The sequence below is a fragment of the Desmodus rotundus genome, chromosome 2 (genome assembly GCF_022682495.2).
Source record: "Desmodus rotundus isolate HL8 chromosome 2, HLdesRot8A.1, whole genome shotgun sequence".
Taxonomy (NCBI): domain Eukaryota; kingdom Metazoa; phylum Chordata; class Mammalia; order Chiroptera; family Phyllostomidae; genus Desmodus; species Desmodus rotundus.
The window spans coordinates 145,853,765-145,878,240 of record NC_071388.1 but is presented as its reverse complement, the minus strand read 5'-3'; the positions used below and the strand labels follow the sequence as shown (position 1 = coordinate 145,878,240).

General features: G+C 37.7%; 1 protein-coding gene across 3 annotated transcripts in view; it reads right to left on the bottom strand.

Moving 5' to 3' along the window:
* GPD2 (glycerol-3-phosphate dehydrogenase 2) overlaps positions 1-24,476 on the bottom strand; it is a 129,166-nt gene that overhangs the window by 1,571 nt on the left and 103,119 nt on the right. For all 3 annotated transcript variants that reach the window (XM_053918684.2, XM_024579930.4, XM_045187391.3), the window contains exons 9-16: positions 22,664-22,857; positions 11,669-11,803; positions 11,238-11,413; positions 10,548-10,679; positions 9,482-9,640; positions 2,078-2,190; positions 1,920-1,998; positions 1,643-1,741 (exon numbers count right to left, since the gene is read on the bottom strand). In XM_053918684.2, the coding sequence (XP_053774659.1) occupies positions 1,643-1,741; positions 1,920-1,998; positions 2,078-2,190; positions 9,482-9,640; positions 10,548-10,679; positions 11,238-11,413; positions 11,669-11,803; positions 22,664-22,857 (1,087 nt within the window). The remainder of the gene's footprint in view (positions 1-1,642; positions 1,742-1,919; positions 1,999-2,077; positions 2,191-9,481; positions 9,641-10,547; positions 10,680-11,237; positions 11,414-11,668; positions 11,804-22,663; positions 22,858-24,476) is intronic.

The following is a 24,476-nucleotide window of genomic DNA, read 5'->3' as shown; positions in this document are numbered from 1 at the left end:
TGTTTATTGTTTATTTCTCTGATCCCATGAAAACCTTCAAAGTTCATCAGAGCTAACAAAACTGATAAAGCTGGAGTTTCTTCTTTATCCACAAACATTACATGATGTACCAACCTTTAAACATTCAGAGTTTATTTAAATATTACATGTATCTTGAAACCATATATTTCATGAGAAATACGGTCAGCATCTTTTAAGTTGAAAATTACACTAAATATTTGTACTTAGTAGAGGCATGAATGGTCTCTTTCATTAAGAACTGGACAAAAAATAAGAAATACTCGATTATTAAAAACTGTACAAGGAAACCTGCAGGTGGTTTAAATTATTTTCTATGTGTTTAACTCTATTGTATTCAAGAAAATTACTTAAAACCCAAACCACATAGGACATCCATAAAATTAGATTCTTATTGTTTCTAAAATCCTAGGTCTTCCAACCCTAAATACTGTTGTTTATGTATAATACACATGAAATGAAACATAAACTATTTCTTTAAAGTTTTCTAAAATCCTGGCACAAACAATAAAATATTCTCAAAAAAAAAAAAAACCCTAGCCAAAAATGTATTAAATGGTTTCTAACTGTCAAGCATAAAATTTAAACTCAATTTAAAATGTGCACTTAGTTAAACAGTAAGCTAAAGAACTAAACATTCTTTTTTGTAATGCTGGACACAACCTGTGAAAATTTTCTGCATTTAGATTCAACAATGCTCTTATCTGTAGCTCATCTCCAGAGAGACAATTACCATTTCCTTTGCCTTGATCTTGTTTGTTTAACTTGACACAGTGAAGAAAGGGCTGACATTGACCAAAATCCCCAGCATTAATTTATTTCATGTTCAGCATTCATCACTGCCATGGTGCAAGCAAGACCTGGCATTCATTTGAAATACCTGCCCAAGAAGCACTACAGAAAAACCCTGGCTGCTCGGAAGCCAATGCATTCTTCCTGTGATCGGAGTCCTGCGGACGGACAGCCACAAACGAGGCACGGGCTGCTGCATTTGTCTCCTCTAAGGAATGATGTGCAGCATCCAGTTTGAAGTTAAAGTAACAAAATGTGTTTCCTTCATGGTTACGATTAAACAATTGAGCCCTGAGTAAGTGAAAACAGACATGCTTGAATTATATGGTCTTGACCCCAGAAAGCATATTTGCTTTCTTTTGTTTATCACGTTCTTTATAAAGTAAGAATATAATAATTACATTTCAGGTTCTCAAGTAAATATGATTCTCAAATGCAACTATGATTTTTAAAACTTTTTCCTTTAAAAACTTATTTTGCACATTAGAAACATGTTCCTTCTTGAAGCAGGTGTGGTCCAGCAGCGGCACTCCACGGCATACTTCTTTAAAAAGCACACTTCTCATTCACCCCGTTAAGCCATAATTAACTTGAACTTAATCTAAATGGCCCAACATGACAGAATGTGTCTTACAAGAAGAGAGGGAACGAACACGCACCACATGGGGAGCCTTATCCTTGGGGGCACATATCAACCTTTGCTGGCTTCCAGCTCTTTATTTTTTTCAGAATGAAGGGACAACTGTGTGGACTTAAAACTCTGCTGTTGAACATGCACTGACAACCAAGAGATAAAAAGCAAATACACTTGTTTCCTTTCAGTAAAACTCACCTGCAAAAATTCATTGAGTTCAACTTGTCCGTTTTTGTTTAAATCTACTTCATTCAGAATCTCATGTAGTGTATTTTCATCCATTTGGACACTGATACTCTAAAAAGCACAAAATAACAAGGTTTAACTAAAAATTATGCAAATCCTTTTAATAATATTACCAATTTTTCAAAAATTAAGAGAAATATTACCTATAGAACAAACTAGATAAGAAAACATTAATACAATCTTTACATTCTTTTGCTATCCAAGACCACTGAACAACAAAAAAAATTACCTCTAATACACGCTGAACATCAACAGTGGTAATAAAGCCCTTTTGGTCTGCATCGAACTTATGAAATCGCTTCTTGTACCTGGAATACGACATCGAATAATGGGAAAATGTACTTATGTAGGTGAAGAAAGAGAGACAGAGAAACTTGTTGGAAGTACCTGTCAATGTCCGAGGGCAGTAGGCTAATTTCAGAGCGATCTGTCAACTGTTCTGATCGAGATTTATAGCCCATTTCGTAATACAGAAACTTCCTGGCTGTTTCAAGTTCTTCCTAAAACACAGACACATGCAAAGTTGAAAGATTTATGGAAAAAATTATTGGTTTTTTTCTTTTGGTTTTTTTTAAAAGAAGCTAGCTCATCCTCATCTGACCAGCACGCATTCTTATTTCTTCCAGTTTTACTGAAGTGTTATTCGTAAACAATAAGCCCCACCTACTTTAGGTATGTAGTTTGATGTACACTCTACCGTGATCAAGACATGGAACATTCCATCATCCTAAAAAGCTTTCTTTGCTTGTCTGCAGTTCATTTCTTCCCCTGGCCTCTAGTCCCAGGCAACCACTGATCTGGTTTTTTGTCACCCGAGTTTTACCTCTTCCAGAATTTCATACAAAAGGGTTCATATGGCAGGAAGTCTTTTGTGTTTGACTGCTTCTGCAGCATAATGATTCTAAGATTCATTCCTGTTGTTGCATGTTTTACTACTTTGTTTCTTTTTACTGCTGCATATTCTTCCACAGTATTGACTAGCAAAATCTACAAGGCCAAATCCTCGTGGGTTTGGTGACAGAAAAGCAATTAAACGTAAAGAAGATATCTAGGACTTGAACAACTACTAAAACATGGCGCGTGGAACATCAAGACAGACATCATATTAGCTATTCTCGAATTCGTCACTAGGGTTCCAATAGTTGGGCTGAAGATACAGAATAATGAGAAGGAGTAAGCTACCCTGACCAGCTCCTCTTCCTGTTTTCACCGTCCCAGCCACAACTGATACTATTGCTGAGGACAATGTCATTCGTAGTTTTCATCGTATCTGTCTCCCCTCTAAGAACTTTCCAGATGACTCTATTGTACCATGTATTGTTCATAAATATCTCCTTCTTCCCTTATACCTACACTAGTATATAAACGCCTCTCCAGCAAGAGAAGGGTATAAATCGGAGAGATCTGAAGATAACCTGGAATATGGAAAAGAGCCACAACAGCTAACATGTAGCCCTCGTGTAATATGAGTGAAAAATAAGGGCTTGCCATGATCAGCTGGCAGGATTTTGAAGTTGCTTTTGATGTAGCGTAACTTAGAGAATGCTCACTAATAGACCAGTCTAAATTCCCCAGACTTCCCATCAAGGCTCTTATGTAGGTGACAAGTGCCTTTGCTCCTTCTTCTTGGGAAGACAAACTAATTTTCTGAGATTATGACCTCCCTTCTTTCCTTTCTCTTAGGAGAAATATATAATATTTACATGTTTTAATATAAATATATAAATAACAAATATATAGTATATATTATAGTAAAATAGCAAAATAGAGTACACATAAAATTAGGAATGCTAAAATATTATCTCAGCTACCATATACACATAAAATATATACTATATACTATAAATATATACTATCTGATATATATCATACATATACATACGCAACACAAGGCATATTTAACATTTGTAAAGTCACAAAGGGCATTCTTCACTGACAGTTTACTCTCTTCATAGAAGAAATCCACCATTAATAAAAAACAATAGTTTTCTATTGTATCTAGTTTGCCCGGTTATGTTCTACCAGACTGATTCCAGATTCATTTCCCTGGAGATAGCATCTCTGAGGCTTCCCTCCAAGAACAAGCTCTTCTTTGGTTCATGTCACTTTATCACTTATGTAACTTATCCATACTCCGTCAAGCAGGGAATCATGAAGTTTCAAAGTTGGAAGGGACTTTCCCCTCGAATTCACCCCATGTGCCTCCCTAACCCCACGTTTTCTTTACAACATCCCCAAAATGGAAGATGAGGTCTCCATCGAAAGGACGCTAACAACAGGACAATAACTCAATGCCGCTGAAAGTAGCTCAAAAGGGATGTTGAGATTAAACTCATCTCTTTGCAACTCCTCCAATCTGTTTGGGATTTGCAGGTACCTAGAAAGGAGTAACTGTCAGCTTCATCAATCTAGAGATATGATTTCTATTAACGTAGCTTAAGACTGCAATTGCGTTTGGGGACAGCCATGACCCACTGTTAACTGCTGTGCATTCACAAATAACAGAAACCATATTTCATCTTTGCATGTGCTACTGTTAAGCCTTGTCAAATCTATAAGGAATGGATGAAGTTGTTTTTCTACCTATTGCAATGTTTGCCATTTATCTCTATTAAATTACACCTAATGAAATTTCACCCCTTGCTTCCATTTGTCATCATTCACTCTCCATCCAGTTTCTTATTATTAGTATACCACAGATGCATGCCATCAACACTGTAATAAGCACCTGAAGCAAGGTAGACTAAGTCAAACCAAGGGCAGAGTCCTCAGGACCTGCTTGCTACCAGAGACTTCTTCTGAGGCAAACAGTGATCATTTGACTAATTACAATCCACCAATTTAAAAAAGACATTACATGGGGTTTCATAAAATGCTTCAAGAAATTCAAATACATTATGTCTACCACAACTTCCCTGATCTAACAACCTTGCTAATCTTTATAGAAAGAAAATGAGATATCCAAAATGATTTTTCCTAAGCAATTCCTTCCCAGCATTCAGTGATCACTGTACCTGTTAAACGCTGATAAACTTAAAATGCCACAATCCGGAAACTTTCCAATAACAATGTTAAGACCACGGGTTTATAAGTTACAAACTGTATTTTTCTCTTCTCCCTTTTTGGAATTTGGTACTGCATTTGCCCATCATCTGTCTACTGGCTCTGTTCCTATCTGCCACAATATTTAAAGCTCAACAGTGGTTAAATAAATTCCATCTGCAAATTCTCTTGAGTACCCTGAGGTATAATTTCTCTGGGTTGGCATACAAACTCATTTAGAGCAACCTCCTATTTGAACATCTATTTCCTCTTACCAATATTTATTTTGCTCTTTTCACACTGAAAATCATTATCCTTGACCAAAAAGAAAAAAAGAAAAACAATTTGGTATTAAACTCTAAGTTGAAAAGTTCTCCCTTTCCTCTAGCATTCAAGAATAGATGGTGCCAGTCTCCTCAAGCAATAATCTAGATAAGCCTCACTTGTATTCTTTTCCATTTTTAAAAGTTAATTTTTGTGCCCTTAGCATTTTTTCCGACATTCAGCCAATCCCTGACAGTTTTCATATACATCCATGTTATTCCTGGATATTTTTCATTGTTGAGCACTTGTCTGCCATCTGTTTTAAATTTGCTATTTATCAACTTGTTTTTTTTCAGTCACTCCATTTCTTCACTTGCTTCTTCCTCACTGAAATCACTTTTGAGTTTCTTTTTGTGATACTCTCTCCATCTATTTAAATGGCCTTCTCTTTAAAGTCTCTCAATGATATGTATGCTTTGCCTGAAAGCTATAAAATCTCCTTACCAAATACTATGGCAGCATTTCCCAAAATACTTTCTAGGCAATAGTAGTCTCCTTTTCCCCCAGCCCTTTCAAAAAGTGACAGTTGAGTCTGTCTCTGAGTACGTTCCCTTTTGGAGACCAACAATGCCCAGAAGCATTTTGAAGGCACCAAATTATCTACATTAAAGCAAACGGTTTCCTTTGTTTAATTCACAATTTTCTAAACTCTTTTGAACATGCAGTCATCTTTTGACTTATATTATTTACACCCTGGGGGACACAATTTGGCAGTGTCCCATCTTTTAAATATCTCTAGTAACTCCTTTCTCAATCCCAGCCCCCCTAGACAACGCCATCCTCCCTAATTTGTTCTTCTAAGGTAGTTGAATTTGGTCATGAATGACAGTTCTCTAAATCTTTCTCTAAATTCTGGAAAACATAACTACGTTTCCGAGGTATATATGTGTTATAACTACTCAATAAGATTTTAAGAACCTTGAAACTATAAGCTATTTATTATTCCCCTAAAATATCTGGTATAATGCTCAGTAGACAAGTCACTCATTAAGTATTGACTGGTGAAAACAACCACAATTCATCTACAGAGAGTTATTTATCACCTTGTTCCTCTTTCACTTTTGCAGGTTAAATAATCCCAATGCTTTTAACCTTTTCTCAGAAGTCCAGCTTTCTAACCTTTAATTCTTTTTTTTCCTTCTCCTTTGTTCTCTCCAGACTGTCCACAGACCTCATTAACACTCCAATGTCTCAGATATTGAGTAATAACTTTAGGTCTTTTATTTCTGTTACTTTGTTGAGGGGGATGGGAGAATATTCCTGAGTACATAAATCTGCTCATAAAATGTGAACTGAAGTTAAATCTAGTTTCCTCGGGAGGGCCTAACACCAGTTTACAGAATTTTCTTCCTCCTCTCTACCTCCTACAGCTTGAATTCCTGGCACAAAATATCTTCCTGCATATTCAAATCATTCCAACCATAATTTCTACAGGAACACATTATCCTCAGTCCTTCTATCCGGTAAAAATGATTGCCTCTATATGTAGCTTCAGTTGATCAAACCAAAATTCAAAACAGGAAGAGCAAAAAACCAGTCCCACTAATGCAGAGTAAGTTCCCTTTTGGGGACTGACAACGCACATAAACATTTTTAAGGGACCAAATTATCTACATTAAAGAAAATGGTTTCACTTGCTTAACCCACAATTTTCCAAACTCTAGGTTAACAGGGCAGGGTGGGGAGAGTGTACATTCTAGGGTCAGAGAAGCTGGTTTCAATTCCAGGTGCACAACTTACTATTTGTATGAACTCTGACGGGGACTTACTCCCTGAGCCTATGTCGTCAACTATAAAATGGGGGTAAAGGATTATGCCTGACAGAGTTATGGTCAAGGTTAAGGAGCCCTTTCAACTGGTGAATTCCACAAGCAGTAGGCTACCTTCATTGCAATAAAATTATAATTTCTCACACGTAGGACCATTTCACCCCTGGAGACTCTGACTCTGATAGTCTAAGGAAAACCCTCGAAATCTCCCCTTTTCCCTTAAATTTCTCAGGTGACTCTGGTATGTAACCATCTTTGGGAATCTACGCCAGAATGAGAACAATTTAAGGACAGAACCCATGCCAATCCTTCCTTACATACATGACATAGATGCTCAATAATGTTCATTCACTCGTTCACTACATATTTATTTAGGGCCCACCACCTATACTGGGCACTGAGTGTACAGAAACAAACAGATCGTGTCTTCTCCTCCGGGGAGCTTATTTCCTGGAGAGGCAGACAACACATAACTAAATACATGGTATGTCAAATGGGAATAGACGCTAAAGAGAAAAATAAAGTAAGAAAGGGGTAAAAAATGTCATTCGGATGAAGGAAGGGGCTCTTGTATTTAGCCCCATTAAGGATGGTCTCTCTGGAGTAGAGACCAGTAGCAAGTGAGGGAGAAGGCCATGAGTTTGTCCAGGGAAGAAGATTCCCAGCAGAGGCATCAGCAGGATGTGAGTAAAATAAAAGCAACTTGACCTGTGGGTTGGAGGGGAGTGAATGAATGGGAGGAAAGACCAGGGATCAGAAAGGTGGTGGCCAGATCACAAAGGCCTTGGAAACCATTGTAATGACTCTGCATTTACTGTGAATAAAAGGCAGCTAATTTAGCAAAAGAATTGTTAATTAACAGCCCTCATGTTACCAAACCTATCAGCAACATTTGACACAGAAGATTACTTTTCTCTTCTTGAAATACTTTCTCCCTCCTCTTCTGGTCCCAACTCTCTCTCGACCCTTCTCACACCTTTCCCAACCTCACTAGCTAGAACTTTCCCTGTCTCCTGGATTCTTCTAACCTCTGGAATGCCCAGGGCCCAGTCTTTGGACTGCTTGCTGCTATCTAACCACATGAACTCCCTGGATCTTTATCCAGTCTGATGGCTTAAGTACTATTCAAACTTACAGGTCTAGTTCAGACGTTCCTCTGGACTTCAGACAGACATAACCAAAGATCGATCCGGCTTACGTTTTAATAGAATCACTGAAGCTGTTAAAGCAGGGACTCTGGTTTAGGGGAGGGAAGCTAATATGATAATCCATGTGAGAGATGCTAAATCAGGGTGAGAGTAGTTAACTGTGTTAAGAAAGGGTTGAATTCAAGCTATGATTTGAAGGTAAATATGATAAGGTTTGCTAGTGGATTTAGATCAGGTTATGCTACAAAGATTTAGCCCTAATAAATCAAATATGAAATAGCTGTTTATGACATGGTGAGGTTGGTAGCAGTAGCAATAGTAGTTTGGGAAAGGTAGGAGGGGAGATCCAAGAGAGATGGCGCTATGGACTAAATTGTGGTCCTCAACATTTGTATGCTGAGCCTTAACCCCCAATGTGATGGTATTCAGAGATGGAGCTTTTGGCAGGTAACTAGGTTGAGATGAGTCTTGCGGATAGGGTTCCCCTTTCCCCCTCTCTCTCTCTCCTCCATGTGACGATGTAGCAAGAAGGCAGGTATCTTAAAGTCAAGAAGAAGGTTTGCACCAGAACCCAACCATCCTGGACCACTGACCTCAGATTTCTAGCTTCTAGACTTGAGCGAAATGAATGCCTGTTGTTGAAGCCACTCAGTCTGTACTACTCTGTTATAGCAGCCTGAGTAGACTAAGACAGGTGGTGTTCCAGAAAATAGCTCAAGGAGGAAGGAGGAATCAAGAGTGACAATGCTAGTAGTTGAGCAGAAGGAGGATGGGGAGTCGACAAGTATATTGAGCCACATAGAGGTTATTGGTGAGTGTGACCAGAGCTACTACAAGTGGCAGAAAAAGTGCCTACGTGGAATGGGTTCAAGAAAGACGGAAAAAAACTGAACCAGTAAGCAAAGAAAGTATTTTTTGAATGAATACCTAAAAATGACCCTGCATGTTATAATAGTTTGGTTTGGTTTAAAAAAAAAAACTATGAAGATCTTCTGTTTATTAAAATAAGCCCAGGGCTGTGTATGTGGGCATCACTGGCTTTCTTTGTTTAATTTGGATATAAATACAAAATTTCAAATGGCACAAATCAATATGCATTTGGTGGTCAAGCAGTAAAGCCAAAGCCAACTGCTTTCCTACCGAAGGCAAATATTCAGGAGAGTGAATTTCAGTGTAGGTTACATCCTATGAGTGTTTTCAATGATTATCAGAAAAAGGTCTACCCACAATCATTATCTTTTTCAGGAACTATGACCATAAATCTGAGAACATTTTTCTACAAGGGATTTTCCAGAAGCAACCGACAAATTTTGGTACAAGAATATCTTTCCAGTTTCCTAAGACCTGGCAGTATGAAACACACACACACACACACACACACACACACACAGAGAGAAACTGGCAAGAAATCTAAAGTCACCACAGAAACCAAGCTAGCCTCTACTAACAGATGGAGACATTACATGTTTATAATGGTTACTATGATTTTAAAGACTTCCATATAATACCTCTTTTTTATAATCATTCCAATTCAGTTCTCTGCCCATCAGTTCAACAATCCTGGGCAGGGCTTCCTCTGCCGCCTGGACATTCAGAAAGGCCAGGCGAGTGCGGCGTGAAATCATGTCCACTGCAGTGCAGGCGTACTCCTTAATCCCATACTTCACCTGAGTTGGAATTAAAGTAAAATTATTACTTTAGGTATTTTTTAAGAGGAAATAAAGTTTTACTGCAAAAAAGTCTTGCTGAGGGAAAGTGACATTTTTTTTTTAAACTCTGGTCTGTAGCAGGCATGAGACAAATAGTGTCGTCACACCAGTTCCCCATTTGACTGCCAAAGGAGGTTTGGGAACTGGGACAAACTGGACAAGGGTTAATGCCTTCCTTCTGACTGGAGCCTGGCACACTCACGCAAATTGCCTCACTTCTTATTTACCATCCACAGTAATCGCTTACCTCTTTGTTATACATAATATGGACGTTAATTTACATAGCTCAGCAGGCAAAGAACAAGTATTAAAAAGTTACGGTCTAATCTGTTTAGGCTGTCCGAAGATTTCAGTCTCCGAGTAACCGAATGACAGAAGCTCTGCCTTCAGTCAATAAGCAAATGTTTACTGGATACCAGGTTTTAACGTGAAGTGAATTTTAAGTAAATACAAAGCATGATCTCTGGTTTCTAAAATGTGAAGTCCTGATGAGAAACAAAGCTTAAATCTTTGAGAAGGGAAGTGTCAAATCAAGATAAGCCGTGAGACAGCACATGTGTGGTACAAGAGTAGCAAATTCACGAAAGGGCAAACCAGCTGTGAGTTAACAAGACTTGGGAGAGCTCCATGGAGGGGAAGGAATTCCATTATTTCCTAATATTATTGTTACCATTACCAATATCAATTTAGAGATAAAATAAAAATTTATAAAGGAAACAATCCAGGCTAAACAATTTACTTCAGGTGTTAGCTGACATATGTACATTAAAGCTTAGCTATACTTTAATTTTAAAGAAAATTTAAAAAACAACAGATGAATGGTATCCCATGCAGACAGAAAATTCTCACACGGCCATTCACATACCTCTGCTTCAATGTATGGAAATTCTGACACAAGACGCACTCCAACAATGGGCCACCTTTTTCCAGTCACACTTGCCATTTTGGCCACCTCAAAAGCCTTGTCACCATAGGTGGCGGCAAGATGCTGTGCCACCTAGAAAAACAAAACTGCCTTAGGACGGTACTCTGAATATCAATAGCTTCTAGGTACGAAGCAAAAAAAAAGTACACGATTATCTTGTCAGCTTTTTACAGCCTGTAACTAATAGTTCTAGGAGAGTATTAGATTTTGATTTTGTGGGAGGAAACCACTTGGGCCCCAAATGCTTAGGCCAGCACTAACTCTGCTACACATGTATCACCGTATCAGTGACTGATGAAGCTTCAGCTTCATTCTGCTCCCAACATCACTTCTCAAGAACAGCCTTCCTCATGTTCGCAGTAGAAAGAATTTGGGATGCTCCGTCTGCTAGGCCTGAAGCAAACAAACCCCAGATTTTAAAACAGAAACTAAAATGGGCATTGTGTTTTAGGCCACTAAAGCAAATAAGCCCTTTCTCCTTTTCTCCATTAGTTCACTCCCACGGTACACAGACAGAAATGATCCCAGCAAAAGGAAATTCTAAATCAGGGAGGCCACGTGGCTGCTGATTCTGTTACTGGAAATAGTGAGGTTAGGTAAGAAGTAAGATGGTATGGCAATCACAGTCACCTCGCTTTCAAGGCCATAATCTTGGACAAGCCTAATGTAGAGTGTGGGGCTCCAATCTTTGCCCCCTTGGAGGAAAAGCCCAACTGTTCTACTCGGTCCTGCTTTCAAGTTATGAGCCTTGATTGCAGCATCGATGGTATCCTCTGCCATGGACCGATAGGTTGTCCACTTTCCACCTACAAATAAGTTGATAAATAATTCATTAGGCTACTACCCCTTATTCTTTTTTATAATTAACCACTTATCAATTTCTGAATAACAAATCTACCTGTTGTTTATAACAAATATGACCAAGCAATGTGTTAGATTTTACTCAGATCAAAAAAAATTAATAATACCCTGTTGATTAGAATTAAAAAGGATTCCAGCGTGACACCGAACTCAAGGTCCTCCCCTAAAGCATTCCCAAATAACAAGGTAACACCCTATACCTGCTATAGTGATGAGGCCACTCTCACTGATATCCACAACATGATTTCGGGAGATGGACTGAGTATCTGCAGACTTGGGGTCTGTCACAAGTGGACGAATACCGCTCCACGCTGCCAGGACGTCCCCTCTTCTCACTGGGAACGACCAGTGACAAAGGTTAGGAAGATTACTCAGACATCTCAGTAGAACTATCAAAAATGGTTAATAAGCAGGAAAAAGCACAGCAAGAGCAACACATGAGTGTGCACTTTAAAAGGGAAAGACCTTAAATATAAGAACTGAGTAGTTAAGTACAAAAAAACCCCTCAATTATTTTGTTACAAAGATAATCTCCATTTTAAAAAAAGGCAAAAAAAACCTTGAAAATCATTGACACTGGTACCAAAGAGGAAACAAAAGAAACAAATGCTAGCAACCCTGAGCTGGGACAATTTGAAGTAATTAAAAAGAACAACAAAAAAACAGGGAGAAACAAAATAAAAACAAATCGACAGACTTATGACTTGTGGTATTTCCTCCTACAATACATCTTGCTACCTCTTAGGGGAAGCAAAGATCCTTAATAGAGCACTTACAGCAGGCCTCGCCTTGTCAAAGTACTTGGCATATATATTTCATCTCATTTAACCTCACAAGGCCCCACAGTGCTGGTTGTTATTATTCTCACTATACAGATGAGAAAAGAGACGAAAAAAGTTTAACCCACTTGCCCAAAGCAAACATCTTCTAAATGACAGAGCAGCACATTCTTATCATTTAATTGCACTGTTTCAAAACTGTTGACAATTTCCATCCTCTTTTTTCATCCCATTACCTTTATAACTGCCACAAAAAACAGGTATACGGTCTCCTCCTAACATAGGTACACAATACTTGTGTTACAATATGTGGAAACTCTTTGAAAACTTAATATACTGTAAAATTTTTCTTATTATCTCTGCCAAAACAAAATTGCCCCTAAATACCAACAAAATTAGACGGAAGTTAAATAGAGTACTCATTACTGACCAAAAACTGGCTAAGAAGGGTAACCCAATTGTGGTCCTGGTGCACTATCAGGGGCAAGGGCAAGACCAAGGCAGAGCTTTCAGAATCAACTTTTCTTTATCCAGATCAGCCTCAGGAATGGCTTAGCTTTTTTCCTCTCCACTCTCCAAATCAAGGACAGGACCATGTGTACCAGTCCCACAGCTGCCGACTCTGGGGAGGTAACTGCTTACCTGGTCCTGTTGCACTTACTTTGAAAAATTAGTTAATCCAACCCTGGATAATAGGGAAATGCAATTTTGATTACACCATGACTTGGGGTCATTCTCCATCTTACTCCTAGCCAGTACCCGCAGTGATAAAAATAATGAGAAAATGGGAAAACTGGATATCCACATGCAAAAAAAATAAACAAAGTTGGACTTCTACTTTCCACCATATGTAAAAATTAACTCAAAATGGATCAAAAACCTATACATTAGAGCTAAAAACTATAAAACATTGAGAAGAAAATATAGGGGGAAAGCTTCATGACATTGCACTTGGCAATGATTTATTGCCTATGACACCAAAGGCACAGGCTGCACAAGAAAAAATAGATAAAATGGACTTCATCAAGATTTAAAATATTTGTACATCAGAGGACACTACCAACAGCATGAAAATGCACGTCATGTAATGGGAGAGAATATCTGCAAATCATATAACTGAAAGGGGTTAATATCTAGGACATATAAGAACAACTAAAACTCTCACTAAAAAACAACTCAATTGAAATATGGGCAAAGGATTTGAATAAATATTTCTCCAAAGAAGATGTGCAAATGGCCAATTATCACATAAAAACATGCCCAATATCACTAATCATTAGGAAAATAGAAATGAAAATCACAATGATACACAACTTCATATCCATTAGGAAGGCTACTGTAAAAAATTAAGTAACCAAAAACCTCAGAAAACAACAAATGTTGGCGAGGATGTAGAAAAATTGGGATATTTTTGATGGGAAAGTGAAATGATACAGCTACTATGGGTAAATGCATGGCAGTTACTGAAAGAATAAAACACAGAATTACCGGGTGATCTAGCAAGTACATTTCTGGGTTCAAACCAAAAAGAGAAAGCAGGGAAAATTTCAATTCATGGCAGCACCATTCATAATAGCCAAAACATGGAAACAACCCAAGAGTCCGCCAACAGGTAAACAGACTGGCAAATGCATTATGTACATACAACGGAATATTATTCAGCCTTAAAAAACAAGGAAGTTCTGACATATGCTACAGCATGGATAAGCACTGAAGATATTATGCTAAGGGAAATAAACCAGTCACAAAAGGACAAATATTGTACGATTCCATTTATGTGATGAGCCTAGAGCAGTTAAATTCATAGAGAAAGTAAAATAGCGGCCACCAGAAGGACGTAGGGAGGTATAGGGAGTTAATGTTCAATGGGAACAGATTGGGGACCATAAAAAATTCTGGAAATGGATGGTGGTGATGGTGACACAAAAATGTAAATATATTGTATATTACAGAATTATACACTTAAAAATGGTTAAAATAGTAAATTTCATGATATTATGGAATTTAATCACAACGATAAAATAACAAGATAAAAGGAAAATTTGATATAATTCAAGTTTGAGAAGATTATAGAAATATTCTACATACAATACACAATTATCAGTGCCCCTACCAGCCCATACCATACCCATGCCTTCCTTCAGATTAAACCATTTCATTCAGTAGGTACCGTTTGGAGGGCAGAGTGCAGTCTGGATCTCAGATGCCACCTACCCGGTGGTCATGTGCTTTTGTACAGTGAACCTCCTAGATATTTATAGACAGCAGCCCCTGAAAAGCATTTAGCTATGTACCTAGCAGACTCTGTGTAAAGAGTCCCCAAAACTCCTTGAAATGACTGGAGTAGTCCATAAAAAAAAAAGAAAGAAAGAAAGAAAAGCACCTGACCAAATACAGAAAAAAGACCCTAAGTTATATTGGAAATAAGGTAAATCTGGCATATTTCAATATAGCCTGTTAAGGGCTACACTCTTAACAGGACCGTATTCTGAAAGATGTAGTACTCACATGCTTCTACAAGGGTGTCTAATCAAACCCATATCCAAACACTGTATCTGAAACAAAGGAAGAAGAAACACACCCCATGAGGAAGCCTCAGGCTTCCCGGTTTCTTAACAGGAGACCACAAGGGAGTCTCGATGCTGGGATTCTGGTTAGACCGGCCCCTCTGATGTGTACATTCTCTTAAAGAGGTTTAAACCTAATGGCTCACATGGAATAGGGTTTAATTTTTACTTCAAAGGATTCCACAAAAATCTTGTAAAATCTCAACACAAATCATGCAATGTTTTATTCTTTATAAAAAGCCTAACTAGGAAATTACCACTATTTTCCATTAGAGCTGAAATCACCCTCTGAGTCAAAAATAAAACCTCGCCAGCTACTTAGAACGTCACTGTGGTCAGCACAAAGTCCGAGAGTGTGTCTGTGAACTCCCTCGGGGAGCCGCGCTGGCCAGGAATCTGGTTTCAACTCTTAAAGCCCTCTGACTGATTTTAAAATTATTTGATGGAAAATTAGACTTTCTAGAGTAAATCTGAAGCATATGCAAATAATCTCTGTGGCAAGTGCTTTACCTTTTCTGGTATAAAGGAAGAAAAATGTATGTATGAAATTGTGTTGTCTGAAAGAAAAAGAACAAACTAAAACATTTAAGTTTTTCATTCATAGAGAAATATTAAATAAAACATTAGGTATCCTGATACCATTTTTAGTGCTTACCCTTTAAATTAAAACTCAAAAAAGAATATACTATCAGGAAGAGTTTATAATGTATTAGGAACTGTCATTTATTTTGCTTGATATCCTAACATCCAGTTTTTAGCCTAAGAATTGTGTCAGATAAATTTTGGGATTCAATTTATTTTAAAAGATACATTTAAGGATAATCAAATTTTAAATCATATTTAAAATATGAATCAGTCTTTATGGCCTGCAGGATTTTTATATTATTAGACCAGAGGGTGGTTGGATCAGGTTATCTTTCTACCATTTTTCTCTCAACCTTGAGATTTGATGATTTTTATGGATTATTCAAAAAGCTATTTGCTGCTAAAGAATAAAGTGCTTCTATCTCCTCACCCCCCAAACTCAGACATAATCTATGGCCATGGGACAGATCATAGCTAAACACATGAAACACGAATTCCAACCACTTGTATACGAGACAGGAACTAACCCAACTAACAGCTTTCTCTCCTTTTTTACCCAAAGCAGTATTTTCCCCCAGTATTCACCCACAGTGGAACCCTTGTACACTTTCAAACAAAAACTAATTAAGGTTCTCTGAAACCAAGGAATTCAAATGCAGCAGACAGCACAGAGGATCTTTTACATCGCCTGGCACCACTGCAGCCATAGTGTCACCATGAAGGAAACAACCCTGGGACGAAGCCCGCTTGGAAGGTGGCAGCGTGAAGAGAGACAAGGGCCAAGCACCTTAGATATTGCTGAGTCACTAAATTAATCACCTCTTGAGCCTTTTTACATCCAGAGTTCTTCCTCTATATATATAACAAAAACCACAAATTCAATGATTATTAAACTGAGTATTTCCTTCTCTAAAGGTATACATAGCTCCTTCCAGACTCTGGAGAGCAACACTGTGCCACAGACTTTTCTGCAGTGGTGAGAATGTTCGGTATCTACGCTGTCCAATTCACTAGCCACTTACGCATGTAGCCATTCAGCACTTGAAATGTGGTTCATGGAAACTGAATTTCAAATTTTATTTGATTTTAACGAATTTAAATTTAAATAGCCACATGTGGTTATGGTTGCACAGCACTAGAGTAAAAGCCGCCAAGTAGGAGACCTCAGATTCGTTCTGCTAGATCATCACGCTGGTTACTGCCGCCATGGCCCCCTTGCCCACATCTCTATGGAGCCTCTTTTCAGTGACATTTGACTGTACTTCCTTTGCTCATTAGTACTTCCTTTTGCAACATACTGTAAAAGCACCCTTTCCCCCCAAACACTTTACTATCATAACGAGTCCCACATTTACCATTTCAAAGTATCCTCCTCTCCTATTAATCTCACAAGTTCAAAGAAATAAAAAAATATGGTTTGTTTTACTCAATTTAGTACTATTACCCTCAAGTTCCTACCCAGGTGGCAGTTCCAGCACTGACGTTGTAGCCAAGAGTAGGTAGTGAACATCATCTCTCTATGGTATATAATGTGGGAAGCACATAACTCAGCTCGAGGCTTTTATGCTTCAGAGCGCAAAGATGCATCTTGATTTTTCTGGTTCTCATACTGCCAGGAAAGCTAAATAAGATTTCATTACTATTTCATTACTATTTCATCTTCCTCACCATGTTGAAAGTCTTCAGCAATGTCAATTCTAGTATTTCTGAGGACTCTGTATACCGTATCAATGTACAGTATATATAGTATTCATGTATAATGATCAATAAATATTAAGTGGGGTCATGTATAGTGATCACTAAATATCAAGTGGCATATTAAACATTCCCGGAACTTTCTATATCAAACAACTAGTGCTGACATTACCAAATAAAAAGCAAGAATACGTGGGCCTCTGAGCCAATATGCTAGGCTTTATATAAGATTTCTAATGACTGTACATTTAAACAATTGGATATTGCCTTTCGAAATGAACACTTTAAACAAAACAAGATGACAGGAAACAACGCTACCATTAAAGCTGAGAAAAACCTCATTAAACGCCACTTTTCAGGGTGGCTCGCCCACATGGCATCCAGTTGAGTGTATAAATGTCCACTGCCCAGGTGTTAAAATAAACCTGCAAGTACTTCGGCATATGAAAGTCCTTGACTACACTTTCTAAAAGATAGTGAGAGAACAAAATTGTCCTACCATCAAGTTTCAGAAATATTTTTATTATAATGCTGATAAATAACTAATTCAGGTTTTAGTATATATAACATATAAAGAATAAAATATCATAAAAGTAGTAAAGTTGAACAGACATTTTTCATAGCTGGTTGAAAAGACTAAATGCTATGTAATTTCTTCAAATTATAATTAATATTCTTACTCATAAAAACTTGGCAAGACAAGTGTTTGTTTTAAAAATTAATACAAAATGAAGCCCATGGGAAGGGACAATTAAGAGCTAAATGTGTGGTTTTGTTTCACATCGGTTATTTAGCCATACATTTGGGGGTGTTCCTTCTCATGTGTGCCACTTTCAAAAAATCAATAAAAAGCATGGGAAAATATCTAAATGAGCACAGGGGAAATAGTGTCAGAAATCAATACTTCTCTACCAGCATGTTTAACCTGCTGAAATGAAGTGTTAATCACAGAAATAAGATACCATATTACATTTATAAACTAATGAAACTAGAAAAAGCAAAACATGTGACACTGTAATTAAACAGCTGGAAGGCATCCAAGCCTGTGTAAGTTGATAACCCTGGTACAATCTCTGGCAGTGAAAAGGCAGGTCTGCAGTGAGTTGATACGGCCAGCTCAGTTGTTAATTGAATAGCAGGCAATCTATAAACACGGCTAATTGCATGTGGGAAACCCGTGCACAACTAGAGAAGCTGCCTAGAGAAGCACTCCAGAAAAACTACATGGATAAAGCACTCTGCAAATCTTCTGTCTCTCTCAATCCCTTTAAGTCAGAGCTTAGTTTCGCCACTGCATCCTTCTGATTAACCTCTACACAGCAGACTTAATGATACATTTTTCAAAAGATCATTTTTCTTCCTAACCCCCATATGCACCACACAACTATCAATTACCCATTCATTTCAGAAAAGAACAAACAAGTAATCTAGAAAATTCAGCCTGTGAATGGAAAGCTTTCTAACTCGTAAAAGAAGACATGGTCTTATTCCCAACAGGCAAAATGCTTTTCAGAATTCTTCCAACGCATTTTGCAGAAGTGTGGCAGCTGCTGTGAACAGCATGGAGTGTTAAGATTTGACACTTTTTTTTTCTTAAGGATATAGCCATTTGGGAAGGCTCAGAAACTGTTGTCAGAATTTTACTATTCATCCATTTGATAAATCCTTTTAAAATGATATTTCAACCATGATGAATGCAAACAATTTAAAACTATTGCTCTAGGATCAAAATCAAATTTTTTAATTTTTGAATCTGTAAATAAGACTGCTTGGTCAAAGAGTTTAGTTAGGATATATGAAATCTCATCTAGTTTAATATATAAGTTCAAATAAGGCCAGTTGAGATCACAGGTCACTACCATTCTGAAGGTGTGGAGCAGCTTTCATAAATGAATTGAGAAACTTAATTCATTCCCTACTAAATATCATATCACGTCATGAAACCCGAAACTACCGATCGGAGTACTGTACGGTATTCAGAAGCACAAATATTGAGGCTAGACTGACTTGTACTCACATCATGGCTCCAACACAGAAGAGCTATTGGCAAGAAACTTAAGACTGCTGGGTCTCAGTTTCTTCATCTGTAAAGTGGGAATTAAAATATACCTGATAAGGTTGTTCTAAAGAATCAAAGAGATAATACAGGCAGTATGAGAAGCAGTGTCTAGCATAAAAAATACACAATAGTGTTAGACTTAAAAAATAAAGTACGTGGTCCTGCCTGGTGTGGCTCAGTGGACTGCATGCCAGCCTGCACACCAAAATGTTGCTGGTTCAATTCCTAGTCAAGGCACATGCCTGGGTTGCAGGCCAGCTCCCCAGTTGGGGGCGTGCGAGAGGCGACTGACTGATGTATCTCTTGCACATGGATGTTTCTCTCCCTCTATTTTTCCTTCCCTTCCCTTATCTTTAAAAATAAATAAATTAAATCTTTTTTAAAAAAAGCATGTGCTACCCATTATACACAAGTGGAACGATTAAAATATATGTATCAATAGCATGTACTCAAATAACTCAATGGTGCCTGAAGCTGAATTTTTTGTTTCTCTCTAGTTTCACCAAAATCCCTTGGGAAAAAATACAAATTTGAATGTCTTCATTTTAAGACATCCTTCAGCTGATACTCTATGAAGACTGAGGGCAATTTCTCAAACAGGAGGCTTTCAGTTCATTAGAAATAAGACTCAAAAGCAACTCTAAAGAATCATTCACCATTAATTGTTTAAAAGGGTAAGTTTATAAGTAGGCAAGTGTGACAGATGGGTACACAGGAATACAAATGAAGTATATGAAAGAGCTACGATCTCTGCTTTTATCCCAGGTATTTGCTATCTGGAGAACTCTTAACCTCAAGACCCCAGATCACCAGGAGAAAGGCTTGATTTACAGTGTTTAGATATCAATTTCAACCACTTGTATCAAAAATCAGAATTGACAAAATTGTTAGTTTCACCAATTTCCTGACTACCAAAAGGTATGTTTGTTAACTGAAACAAGCTTTATAGATCAACCAGGTCCCCCCAGTATTACAAAAGTCTTCCATCTATTTATAGACAGAATAAAAGAGAATGGTACAAGATCCAGTCCCTGTTACAGCCCAAAGCTTATTTCACTGGTGGAAATCCCCACCTACATTATGGGCATGGAGGCCTTTTGGAACCAAATCTGTTTCCCGCACATCCAGCTTCTCGGCATGTATAAGCAGTTAGATTTCTCATCGTTACTGCATTTGAACTTTAAGAATTTGGAAACTGTCAACAAGAGCTCTCTGCTCTTGAATTAATTTTATTTCTTGCTACAACAATCAAACTTCCTGCTTATAAGGCTAAGATAGAAAACCATAAGTATTAGCCATATGGATTTCAATCACATATATTTGATATATTTGTACTATTATTATAGATATACAAAGAGACTCTACTTGAAATGAAATCCACTACTTGAAATTAGAAGAAACTGAAACTGTAAAATATAACTCAATCAATTAAAGTAGGAGAGTGACCTGAACCATTTTTTAAAGTTGTTTGTTTTGTTTGTTTGTAAATATGTGATTACACAATAAAAAAAACATCTTCTGGGGAAAAAAATCCATGTATGCTGGTGAGTCACATCAAGACAAAAGTTGTTTTCACATGTCCTCCACTGAAGCCAACATTGTAGAAGATTCCTGGTAAAAATAAAGACTATTTTCCAAAAGCCTTGAAAAGTTTACCTTCATATAGAAAGACTTCGAAACGGCTAACAGCATCAAAAACCCTGATAACACCTATTCCTAATTCATTTTAATTCAAAATAATCATGAGTGGCATACCAAACACAGAGTGAACTTTGTAGCTGAATAAAGAATCCTACCCTCAAGGAGCTCCAAGTGAGAATATATCTCACACTATGACCTATAATATAAAGTGATATACTAGACCAACCTTCTGTGGGAGCACCACGGTACAAAGCCAAGATGAAAAGCTAGGGAAAACGGCATCCCAGAGTACGGCTTCAGTCTAAACAAGGAGGAGGTTTAAAAGCACATGACCTGATTTGGATATACTAAGTAATACAATACGATTAGACCACAGGTGGCAAACACAAGGCCCGTGGGCCAAACCCGGCCCTCCACCTTGTTTGATCCGGCCCAGCACCTTGTTTCTACCAGGTGGCAGCGCCGAGCTGTCACTTTACTGTTAAGTAGTTACACTGATACAGTCCTAAAATTACATTCGGCCCTTCAAAGGCAACTGCAAGGCTGATGTGGCCCCCAGTGAAAATGAGTTCGACAACCCTGGATTAGACCATAGACGGCATAGAAGTAGTTGAATATAAACGTGCAAAGACAGACTGTAAGATAGTTTAGAACTTTTCCAAAATTCAGTGGGGAGACATATAAGGGATATTTTAGTGCAGGGATGTGATGACTAAAATTGTTTTAGAAAAACAGTTCTGATGGAAAGATCAGACTGGGTGGGGACAGAGACCAGTCTTATGGAAGCCAGTTAGGGGCCAAGGTAACTGTTCAAGTGAGAAATGACAGGTATGAACAAGGGCAATAAAGTGAAGGGGGACTTAAGGAGTGAGCACTGACAGAAAACTGAACTAGACGTGAGAAGAGAAGGACCACCAAAGACGGGCATGCCATTCCTGGCTTGGCTGGCTAGATGGATGAGGAGGCTATTAACTGAGACAGGAAATACAGAAGGATGTTTGGAAACTTCCGAAATGAGCCTGGATTTTTAAAAAATCACTATATATATTCACTAGAGGAAATGTTATGACATCCAAGTTAAAAGAAAGTATGTTTAGGTTAGCAATGGAAAGAAGCAAACTGGCTTTTTGAATTCAAGCAAGCATAGTTACACTTCTTACCTAAATCCACTATCGACACTTTACTTGCCGCATAGTAATAGCTCACTAAGCTTCTTAGAATACACTCTCATTTTTCTAATTATTTCCTAGGAATATCCTGTATCTGTAAATCAGATCTTCCCAAGCTCTAGAAATTAAATAGCAATACAAACATTTCATACTGTTCTCGAAGAGCACGCATGTTTAAAGCTCACGTGTTTAAAGCTCACTCTAATCTTGCCATTAAAAAGTATCAGAGCCCTGGCTGACATGGCTCAGTTGTTGGAGTATCATCCCGTAAACCAAAAGGTCACAGGTTTGACTCTCCATCAGGGCACACGCCTAGGCTGCAGGTTCAGCCCCCAGCTGGGGCACGTATGAGAGGCAACCATACGATGTTTTCCTCTCACATCAATGTTTCTCTCCTTCTGTCTCTCCCTCTCTTCCCCTCTCTCCGAAATCAATAAGCATGTTCTCCAGTGAGGATAAAAATAAATATATATATCAGAAAAAGACTGTATAAGTAGTAGGAAAAAAAGGCAACTCCTTCCCATTGTGTTATAATTTGGTCCTCACAAATCTTCTGAAAGCAGTGGTGATCGCTAGGAACTAGAGCAGGCCCGGTGTGAAGATGAGGCGCAGTGGAGACACGGCAGGTACCTAGAGAGAGCTAGAATGGTATGGGAGACTTCTAAGAGAGAAGACAGACGTACAGAAGCGGGCTCATTACCTTCGACATCGCAGCTCAGGTAGTTGCGCACTTCGTTCAAAATGAAGTTGATGTCTTCCTCCGAAGGGATCGGGTGGTGTGTGATGTCGGTCGGTGTGTCGGTTGTGCCAGCTATAGTCATCTTTTGCCAGGGCAAGAAGAAAATGACTCGCCCATCACTGGTAGCGGGGTCGAGAAGTCCCATGTTCTCTGGGCTGAGGTAAAAAGAAAAGTATTTTTGAAGTTAGCAAAAAACTTGATCTACAATCCGTTTCACTTACCAATGCTCATATAAACAAACTCCAACAGCACAAGCCATTACTTTTACTGCCACTAACCTACTCTAGAAATGACTTTTTAAAAAAAAATTTTGGTAACAAAAAGGAATGGAGCAATTGTGATAGGAATAGTAATATTCCACAGTAGAACCAGCCCTCCCCATCTCAAAAATGCAAGGTTAATTATGAAAGTGGACTTCAACTTACAATTGTTTGGGTTCTTAATATTCCTTGGATCATGCACATCAGATAATGTCAGTGAGATAAATGTCTATAATTTCTTTTATGATGGTCTATTAAGGATAGCTCTTCAACCTTTTTTCAAGTCTATGAAAAGTATTTTCCTGGGACAGTTGACATTTGGCACATCTTTTAGCAGAAGGTCTCAGAAGCACATGAGAAAAGTGAAGGGTCTAACTTTCTAGAAAGTAAAATGTAATAAAAAAGTTCTTTGCTTTGTGCCTAGGTGAACTTGTACCACTTCACCAGATATGAGATTTCTTACTTTATTTCAATTTTACAGAAATTTCAACAAGTACATCCATAAGAAAAGGGCTCGGTTTTCTACTACCTAAATAACCATGTACTAGGATAAGGTCAAAAAGTAGAGGAATATGTTAGCAATGAAAACCCTTAAACAGGCAGAAGATACTACTGTATTATGCTATTAAATCAAGTTTCAAGGATGCCTCCTCTGAAAGGTTATATAAAATTTTCCAAAATACTCATTAAGAATTTACGCTAACTCATACTTAATATTCTAAAACTGAATTACACACTTGAAAGGATAAGCCACTGTTAAAAAAAAAAAAAAAAAAAACAGTAACAAAACCTAATTGTTATTAAATCACTAGGAATTGTTGTTTTAATGAATTCATTAACCATTCAAAGAAATTTGGAGAAATTTACCGTAAGGTATTTCAGTTTCTATTAATGCAACTTTTGCAATATGAAACACAATTCCATTTGGTTTAAATAAATTTCAAGTAATCTCTCTTATACCCACGTGTATAAGGATTACAGACTAACAACTGTTTAAAAGCAAATCAAAAATAATTGTTTTATGAAAAGGAAATCTATAGTCAGCATAGCTAATGCATTTTCTTTACATAAACCACAAGAAATATTAGTCTTTCTTTGTAAAACCCATCAGCCTCATGAAATGCCTAGCATGTCTACACAGCCTTTGGAGAAAGAAATCACTGTCCACAGCTTACTTGAAAGACACAGGAGTAAATAAGCCACAGTTCTACTTAGCACATGCAAAAAGCACCCCAGAAATATGTCAATCATTTAAACCTTCAGCTAAAATTTCATCGTCACTCAGGGTTACTTAAAGAAAATAATTTTATTTTCATTTTCATACACTGAAAACTATATTTTCAGTCTCTGTAGGACTGTATTTTTTTCTTTGTATTTGTCATAAGACTCTCAAAATCTTAAGAGAAACTAGTAATTATATATTTTGCAAGCACCTAATGTGAACCTGGTTTATATGTTAGATTAAATCAGTCACTTTTGGATTGGAAATTAACTCATTCAGAGTTCAAGCTTTC